We start from the raw sequence: 10,431 nt of genomic DNA, 5'->3' as shown, positions 1-10,431 counted from the left end.
GATGCAAACACAAACTGTAATACATTTCAACTCTATATTTGACATGGTACAGATGTCTCCTTTTTTAAAGCCCATAACCATGTGTGAGGTGTATACTTTTGTTTCAAATTAGATTTGTTTAAGACTACCAAGAAACACTCTGTGGAACCCTGATTTAGCCCAATGCAGTATAAGGTTAAACAGCCACTACAACCTCCAGCTAACTTGCACGACTAATTGCTACAAATAAAGAGGAGTGAGAAGGGCAACTTTCTAAATGTAATGTCCAAATTTCCCCTTTAAGCTCTCTGTTTGCTGCAATTTGATCAAGGGAAGTGTATACACCTACAGTACCAGTCAAAAGTTTGGACACACCTACTCTTTCCAGGGTTTCTTCATTTTTACTATTTTCAACATTGTACATCAAAACTACGAAATAACACATATGGAATCATGTAGTAACCAAAAAAAGAGTTAAACAAATCAAAATATTATTTATATTTTATATTCTTCAGTAGCCACCCTTTGCCTTGATGACAGCTTTGCACAATCAAAGCATTCTCTCATCCAGCTTCATGAGGTAGTCAACTTGAATGCAATTAAATTAACATGGTGTTTCTTGTTAAAAGTTAATATGTGGAATGTGTTTGAGCCAATCAGTTGTGTTGTGACAAGGTAGGGATGGTACACAGAAGATAGCCCTATTTGGTAAAATACCAATTCAAAATTATGTCAAGAACAGCTCAAATAAGCAAAGAGAAATGACAGTCTATCATTACTTTAGACGTGACGATCAGTAAATTCTGAAAATGTTAAGAATTTTGAGTTTCTTCAAGTGCAGACGCAAAAACCATCAAGCACTATGATGAAACTGGATCTCATGAGGACTGTCACAGGACAGGAAGACCCAGAATTAGGATAAATTCATTAGAGTTACCAGCCTCAGATATTTCAGCCCAAGTAAATGCTTCACAGAGTTCAAGTAACAGACACATCTCAACATCAACTGTTCAGAGGAGACTGCGTGAATAAGGCCTTCATCGTGAAATTGCTTCAAAGAAATCACTACGAAAGGACACCAATTATAAGAAAAGACTTGCATGGGCCAAGAAACTCAAGCAACGGAAATTTGACCATTGGAAATCTGTCTGAAGAGTACAAATTTGAGATTTTTGGTGAACGGATGATCTCCGCATATGTGGTTTCCAATGTGAAGCATGGAGGAGGAGGTTTGATGGTGTGGGGGTGCTTTGCTGTTGACACTGTCAGTGATTTATTTAGAATTCAAGGCTTAACCAGCATGGCTACCACAGCATTCTGCAGTGATACGCCATCCCATCTGGTTTGCACTTAGTGGGACTATCATTTGTTTTTCAACAGGAAAATGACCCAAAACACACCTCCAGCCTTTGTAAGGACTATTTTTCCAAGAAGGAGAGAAATGGAGTGCTGCATCAGATGACCAGATGATAATATTCTAATCTTTGGTGACTTTAATATTCACATGGAAAAGTCCACAGACCCACTCCAAAAGGCTTTCGGAGCCATCATCGACTCAGTGGGTTTTGTCCAACATGTCTCTGGACCCACTCACTGTCACAGTCATACGCTGGACCTAGTTTTGTCCCATGGAATAAATGTTGTGGATCTTAATGTTTTTCCTCATAATCCTGGACTATCGGACCACCATTTTATTACGTTTGCAATTGCAACAAATAATCTGCTCAGACCCCAACCAAGGAACATCAAAAGTCGTGCTATAAATTCACAGACAACACAAAGATTCCTTGATGTCCTTCCAGATTCCCTCTGTCTACCCAAGGACGCCAGAGGCCAAAAATCAGTTAACCACCTAACTGAGGAACTCAATTTAACCTTGCGCAATACCCCAGATGCAGTTGCACCCCTAAAAACTAAAAACATTTCTCATAAGAAACTAGCTCCCTGGTACACAGAAAATACCCGAGCTCTGAAGCAAGCTTCCAGAAAATTGGAACGGAAATGGCGCCACACCAAACTGGAAGTCTTCCGACTAGCTTGGAAAGACAGTACCGTGCAGTACCGAAGAGCCCTTACTGCTGCTCGATCATCCTATTTTTCTAACTTAATTGAGGAAAATAAGAACAATCCGAAATTCCTTTTTGATACTGTCGCAAAGCTAACTAAAAAGCAGCATTCCCCAAGAGAGGATGACTTTCACTTTAGCAGTGATAAATTCATGAACTTCTTTGAGGAAAAGATTATGATTATTAGAAAGCAAATTACGGACTCCTCTTTAAATCTGTGTATTCCTTCAAACCTCAGTTGTCCTGAGTCTGCACAACTCTCCCAGGACCTAGGATCAAGAGAGACGCTCAAGTGTTTTAGTACTATATCTCTTGACACAATGATGAAAATAATCATGGCCTCTAAACCTTCAAGCTGCATACTGGACCCTATTCCAACTAAACTACTGAAAGAGCTGCTTCCTGTGCTTGGCCCTCCTATGTTGAACATAATAAACGGCTCTCTATCCACCGGATGTGTACCAAACTCACTAAAAGTGGCAGTAATAAAGCCTCTCTTGAAAAAACCAAACCTTGACCCAGAAAATATAAAAAACTATCGGCCTATATCAAATCTACATTTTAGGTGCTTCTACACCTGCATTGCTTGCTGTTTGGGGTTTTAGGCTGGGTTTCTGTACATCACTTTGAGATATCAGCTGATGTACGATGGGCTATATAAATAAATTTGATTTGATTTGATTTGATTTTAATGGCATCGGACCGAGGCTCTGCATCTGTCCTCGTGCTCCTAGACCTTAGTGCTGCTTTTGATACCATCGATCACCACATTCTTTTGGAGAGATTGGAAACCCAAATTGGTCTACACGGACAAGTTCTGGCCTGGTTTAGATCTTATCTGTCGGAAAGATATCAGTTTGTCTCTGTGAATGGTTTGTCCTCTGACAAATCAACTGTAAATTTCGCTGTTTCTCAAGGTTCCGTTTTAGGACCACTATTGTTTTCACTATACATTTTACCTCTTGGGGATGTTATTCGAAAACATAATGTTAACTTTCACTGCTATGCGGATGACACACAGCGGTACATTTCAATGAAACATGGTGAAGCCCCAAAATTGCCCTTGCTAGAAGCATGTGTTTCAGACATAAGGAAGTGGATGGCTGCAAACGTTCTACTTTTAAACTCGGACAAAACAGAGATGCTTGTTCTAGGTCCCAAGAAACAAAGAGATCTTCTGTTGAATCTGACAATTAATCTTAATGGTTGTACAGTCGTCTCAAATAAAACTGTGAAGGACCTCGGCGTTACTCTGGACCCTGATCTCTATTTTGAAGACCATTTCAAGGACAGCTTTTTTCCATCTACGTAACATTGCAAAAATCAGAAACTTTCTGTCCAAAAATGATGCAGAAAAATGTATCCATGCTTTTGTCACTTCTAGGTTAGACTACTGCCTAAATAAATTTCAGTTGGTGCTAAATACGGCTGCTAGAATCCTAACTATAACCAAAAGACTTGATCTTATTACTCCAGTGCTAGCCTCTCTACACTGGCTTCCTGTAAAAGCAAGGGCTGATTTCAATATTTTACTGCTAACCTACAAAGCATTACATGGGCTTACTCCTACATATCTCTCTGATTTGGTACTGCCGTACATACCTACACGTACGCTACGGTCACAAGACGCAGGCCTCCTAATTGTCCCTAGAATTTCTAAGCAAACAGCTGGAGGCAGGGCTTTCTCCTATAGAGCTCCATTTTTATGGAACGGTCTGCCTACCCATGTCAGAGACGCAAACTCGGTCTCAACCTTTAAGTCTTTACTGAAGACTTATCTCTTCAGTGGGTCATATGATTGAGTGTAGTAGGCCCAGGAGTGGGAAGGTGAACGGAAAGGCTCTGGAGCAACGAACCGCCCTTGCTGTCTCTGCCTGGCCGGTTCCCCTCTTTCCACTGAGATTCTCTGCCTCTAACCCTATTACAGGGGCTGAGTCACTGGCTTACTGGGGCTCTCTCATGCCGTCCCTGGAAGGGGTTCGTCACCTGAGTGGGTTGATTCACTGATGTGGTGATCCTGTCTGGGTTGGCGCCCCCCCCCTTGGGTGGTGCCATGGCGGAGATCTTTGTGGGCTATACTCAGCCTTGTCTCAGGATAGTAAGTTGGTGGTTGAAGATATCCCTCTAGTGGTGTGGGGGCTGTGCTTTGGCAAAGTGGGTGGGGTTATATCCTTCCTGTTTGGCCCTGTCCGGGGGTGTCCTCGGATGGGGCCACAGTGTCTCCTGACCCCTCCTGTCTCAGCTTCCAGTATTTATGCTGCAGTAGTTTATGTGTCGGGGGGCTAGGGTCAGTTTGTTATATCTGGAGTACTTCTGTCCTATTCGGTGTCCTGTGTGAATCTAAGTGTGCGTTCTCTAATTCTCTCCTTCTCTCTTTCTTTCTCTCTCTCAGAGGACCTGAGCCCTAGGACCATGCCCCAGGACTACCTGACATGATGACTCCTTGCTGTCCCCAGTCCACCTGGCCATGCTGCTGCTCCAGTTTCAACTGTTCTGCCTTATTATTATTCGACCATGCTGGTCATTTATGAACATTTGAACATCTTGGCCATGTTCTGTTATAATCTCCACCCGGCACAGCCAGAAGAGGACTGGCCACCCCACATAGCCTGGTTCCTCTCTAGGTTTCTTCCTAGGTTTTGGCCTTTCTAGGGAGTTTTTCCTAGCCACAGTGCTTCTACACCTGCATTGCTTGCTGTTTGGGGTTTTAGGCTGGGTTTCTGTACAGCACTTTGAGATATCAGCTGATGTACGAAGGGCTATATGAATACATTTGATTTGATTTGATTTAACCTGGCCTCCACATTCACCTGGCCTCAAACCAATTGAGATGGTTTGGGATGCTCAGCATAGTTGGGAACTCCTTCAATGCTTTTGGAAAAGCATTCCTTATGAATCTGGTTGAGAGAATGCCAAGAGTGTGCAAAGTGGTCATCAAGGCAAAGGGTGGCTACTTTGAAGATTTGAAAACATAAATACATATTTTGATTTGTTTAACACTTTTTGTGGTTACTACATGATTCCATATGTGTTATTTCATAGTTTTGATTATTCTACCATGTAGAAAATAGTTTACAAAAAAGAAAAACACTTTAATGAGTAGTGTGTCCAAACTTTTGACTGGTACTGTATATTATTGAACTGGCTAGTTCTCCACTTTAACAACCATGGTGACAGATGATGGAGACTGTAATCACTGTCTGAAGGAAAGCTAGCTGCACAGCACAGATTACCACTTTACAGTCTAAAGGGTGCCTTAAAACCTTTTTCCTCTCCGGCTGGCTAGTCTCATTGTAACCAAAGACGAAAGTAAAACACACATTTTATCTTTGAAAAATGCCTTTTAAGATAAATGGCAGCATTTATTCCCTCAGTGGAATAATGACTTTAATTATCGTCTACTGCACTGCAATACGGTCCCTGTGCTGCCTGCTCCTTAAATTTAATCTGCGACCCAAATTGCTATCTATTCCCAATAATATATTACTTTTGACCATGCCTCATAGGGTCCTGTCGAGGGATCGTATTGGGACACAGCCCTGCTCCTTAGATTTACCCCTCAAACACTTCAAACAGCCCTTTGTTTGTATGTTCATACATTACTCTCAAATACCCTCATATCTCACCCATGGAAGAGAATGAAAAAAATAAAGATTGACCAGTGTCGTGACTTTACATTCATTAATCTGACTTATTTATTTAATCCACTAACTGTGTTTAATTGTTACCCGATTAAATGAATCATGTAACAAATAACTGAGGTTGTTTAAAGATTTACCATCTCCCAAATGAAACTCTATTAGGTATATATCTATTTCATCGAGAAAACAGTCATTTTATTAATCATATCATAATTCTGAACAGTCGTAAGCATCTGCATAAACCCCAACCTTGCTCATGATTCAGTTCTACACAAATTGCTTTATTTAAATGAATATTATTATGAATATTATTATTTACTAAATCATAACACAGAATAAACTTACACCCTTTGTAAAGGTCCCGAGCGGACTGACAAAATATGACGGCTTGTTACAACATAGATGGAGAAGGGGGTAGAGAGGGAGAAAAAAAGGTACACTTATTGTCGAGACATTTCAGAACTATTCTCACAGTAGCATTAATCATATAGTTTGCACACGAACTGCCGCCCGTTTGGAATAAGAAATCATGAATGTATTTACGTGTGATTGCCTTTGTTCGGATGGAGCCAGCACTCCTTAAGAAGATTGTGGCCTTTCAGCGGCAAGCTGTATGGCTATGATTGTCTGAAAGGGGTCTCACCTTCCCCGTCTTCTACGGTTGTTCACTCTGGAAGATAGCCAGCCATGTCAACGGTTCCCATTGGTGATGAGAGTAAAATACTATGGTGATTTGACAAGGGTAGAAGGATGTTTTGAAGAGTTCTAGATGTTTTACTCAGGACAGCTAATCAGCTGTAGCAGTTGACTGAGAGGGGAGTTTGTCGCCTCTTCCTCCTCGTGTTGATTACTCAGGGTTCAGAATTCGGACCACTATGGACATGAGCTGCAGCTCGCCGTCTCTCTGGTCTAAAATAAAATGTGTTTATTTCTTCACCTCGTGTTGAGGTGTGGAGCTACCACCTGTAGCTACCACCTCATGTTTCCTGGTCAAATTCTAATTTCGTTACCAAGGCTTTTTATGCACTCTGGCCAAAGGGGACGGAGCCGTCCATCTGACAGTCACTCCGACCTCACTTGGGGCATGGCTACTTACTTATGCACAGTTTACAAGAGATAGATTCTCTTATACCTCCTAAAATCACATGCATATCTTAACTGAAATACATTCATGATTTTTCATATTATATGCACAATGTATTGGATGGGAACTTGACAGATAAATGGGATATACTTTCCGAGGAACAGTATTTCGTCCATACAGTTAATGATATCACACAATTAAAAGCAATATTACATTTGTTTTCTATAGCTCCCCACTGACCATCCCCCACATTCTTCTGTTAGAAATATTGTTCCACTATCCACGTTTGACCGTGTTAGAGTTTCTGCGGGGAAAGACTGAAACAAAGCAATTCCTTTGGTTGATACTAAAGGCGGAGAAAGAGCCCTCCTTCTCCTGTGATTTACAACAGGGTGTAAACTGTCAAACCAGCACAGTTCCCTCACCCCTTCTTCTGTGGGTGAGAGAAGGTCTGGTTATTGTCAAACATTGCCAAGCTAATCTGACCCATTGTGATCCTCACAATACAGCCATGACAACATATTGTGTCTGGGCTCTGAGAACTAATAAAGCCAGTTGGATAATTAAATAACACAGAGATCAATCTACAGAACCGAGTTGTACAACTTGCTTGTTACGATACCAGTATCACAATAATATGATACTCGGTTTTCGATGGCAAGAAGGAAAACACGAAGCAAACTCAACTCTTTGAAAACCTGCTTTATGTAAAATATTGTGTGCTATAGCTTCGAATATACACAAATTTGACACTGGGTGACACGTAATGCTGTTTGTTTCTTTGTTTCCAACATTAGGACCATTTTCCTCAAGAAATGAAGTCTGCTTCAGGTTTTGTTTACAGGTTTTGTTTACTTGCCATGAATATCATGATACTTCACAGTACTTCTGAGTATCACAATACTTCACAATAGTTCTGAGTATCACAATAATGGTATTGTTACAACCCAAATGCTGTTAGTCAGGGAAGGATGGATCCGTTGTTACCTTGCATTCTGTGCACCTTTTCATTAGCAGACGCTGGCCCTCTGACAAAGTTTGGGCCATGTAGGTGCATTTTGCTGTGGGGACAAAGGAAAAGGACATTATCATTGGTGATATGTGAGTATATATACAGTAAAGCAATTCTGGTATTAGGGTTGCAACATGCCGGTTACTTTTCTAAAATTCCCAGATTTTCTATAAATTCTGGTTGGAGGATTCCCAGATTTCCTGCTTTATTCTTTCCTGGTTTCAGCCATATTCCAACCAGGGTTTCTGTTAAACCTGGGAATTTTGTGAAAGTTACTTGAATTTTGTAACCTATCTGATATACTAATTAGGAAGGCCTATGTGACATTTCATTGATCAATATATTGTCAACCTATTGGGGTGGCAGGGTAGCCTAGTGGTTAGAGTGTTGGACTAGTAACCGAAAGGTTGCAAGTTCAAATCCCTGACCTGACAAGGTACAAACCTGTCGTTCTGCCCCTGAACAGGCAGTTAACCCACTGTTCCTAGGCCGTCATTGAAAATAAGAATTTGTTCTTAACTGACTTGCCTAGTTAAATAAAATAAAAATAAAATTCTCTCAAAGTATTATATTGAGTCCGTTGACAAAATTATAATCAAAAGGTGCACCATATTTAAAGGGATGGCTTAAGAGGAAAATGTACTTAAAATGCTATTGAATGACAAAGCCATGAGACATTTTGGCCAGCAAGTGGGAGGGTTTTCAGCAGTTGAATGAAATTTATTCAGAGTGTGCAAGGTTCACACCTGAAGAGCGCATTAAGCACATGAATTAAGTCTGTACACCAAATACTGAGAAGTGCATAGGAAAGGTGTGTGTAGTGTAGGAAAGTCATACATTCTGAAGTTGGGATCTGGCCCTAAGAGCTTTGCACACCTGGATTGTACAATATTTGTCCATTTTGAAATTCTTCAAGCTCTGTCATCTTAATAGTTGATCATTGCTAGAAAGCCATTTTAAAGTCATGCCATAGATTTTCAAAACGATTTAATTCAAAACTGTAGGCCACTTGTGAATATTCAGTGTCATCTTGGTAAGCAACTCCAGTGTAGATTTGGCCTTGTCCTGCTGAAAGGTGAATTTGTCTCCCAGTGTCTGTTGGAAAACAGACTGAACCAGGTTTGCCTTTAGGATTTCACTTGTGCTTATAGTTGTATTCCATTAAAAAAACTCCCTAGTTCTTGCCGATGACAAGCATACCCATAACACGATGAAGCCACAACCATGATTGAAAATGTGAAGAGCGGTACTCAGTGATGTGTTGTGTTGGATTTGCCCCAAACATAACGCTTTTTATTCAGGACAAAGAGTTGTAGTATTACTTTACAGTGCCTTGCAAAAGTATTCACCCCTTTGGCGTCTTTCCTATTTTGTTGCATTACAACCTGTAATATAAATGGGTTTATATTTGGATTTCATGTAATGAACATACACGAAAGTCCAAATTGGTGAAGTCAAATAAAATAAAATTTGTTTTTAAAAAATAGGGGAAAAAAACGGAAAAGTGGTGCATACATATGTATTCACCCCTTTTGCTAGGAAGCCCCAAAATAAGATCTGGTGTAACCAATTACCTTCTGATGTCACATAATTAGTTAAATAAAGTCCACCTGTGTGCAATCTAAGTGTCACATGATCTGTCACATGATCTCAGTATATATACACACCTGTTCTGAAAGGCCCCAGAATCTGCAACACCACTAAGCAAGGGGCACCACCAAGCAAGCGGCACTATGAAGACCAAGAAGCTCTCCAAACAGGTCAGGGACAAAGTTGTGGAGAAGAACTGATCAGGGTTGGGTTATAAAAAAAATATCTGAAACTTTGAACATCCCACCGAGAACCATTAAACCCATTATTAAAAAATGGAAAGAATATGGCACCACAACAAACCTGCCAAGAGATGGCCACCCACCAAAACTCGGACCGCCCACCAAAACGGACCAGGCAAGGAGGGCATTAATCAGATAGGTAAACAAAGAGACCAAAGATAACCCTGAAGGAGATGCAAAGCTCCACAGCAGAGATTGGAGTATCTGTCCATAGGACCACTTTAAGCTGTACACTCTACAGAGCTGGGCTTTACGGAAGAGTGGACAGAAAAAAAGCCATTTGCTTAAAGAAGAAATAAGCAAACACGTTTGGTGTACGCCAAAAGGCATGTGGGAGACTCCCCAAACATATGGAAGAAGGTACTCTGGTCAGATGAGACTAAAATTGAGCTTTTTTCCATCAAGGAAAACACTATGTGGGTGCAAACCCAACACCTCACATCACCCCGAGTACACTGACGTGTCTTTACTATCAGTAAACTGAAGACATAGTTTTTATCAAAGATTCTCTGTAATTAGTATTACGCGATTAGACTGATTAATCATGCAACCGTAATTACTAGGAAGCCCAGTCTTCACCGTAATTATCTGCACAAACCCAGTCTTCACTATGAGTCATCCATACATCAATTGTCTTATATAATTTATTTATTGCTAACTAAGTAATTCACAGAAATGCATAAACAAACAAAAATGGTTACATGAAATGATAGGAGAATGTGCCCTAGTGGGCTAAACCGGCATTTTGGCTTGTTAGACAAAAGGGGAGTGGGGGTCAACTAAGAAGTCACAACAGAGTGATAATTATAACAATTGA

The 10,431-nt window shown here is 40.6% G+C and overlaps 1 protein-coding gene across 1 annotated transcript in view; it reads right to left on the bottom strand.

Annotated features, from left to right (window-relative positions):
• The window catches only part of LOC109895039 (protein kinase C-binding protein NELL1), a 435,218-nt gene that overhangs the window by 227,581 nt on the left and 197,206 nt on the right, over positions 1–10,431 (bottom strand). The window contains exon 10 of the mRNA XM_020488694.2: positions 7,758–7,831. Coding sequence (XP_020344283.1) covers positions 7,758–7,831 — 74 coding nt within the window. The remainder of the gene's footprint in view (positions 1–7,757; positions 7,832–10,431) is intronic.

Source organism: Oncorhynchus kisutch, linkage group LG8, assembly GCF_002021735.2.
Source record: "Oncorhynchus kisutch isolate 150728-3 linkage group LG8, Okis_V2, whole genome shotgun sequence".
NCBI classification, from domain to species: domain Eukaryota; kingdom Metazoa; phylum Chordata; class Actinopteri; order Salmoniformes; family Salmonidae; genus Oncorhynchus; species Oncorhynchus kisutch.
This window is presented reverse-complemented; position numbering and strand designations above follow the sequence as displayed.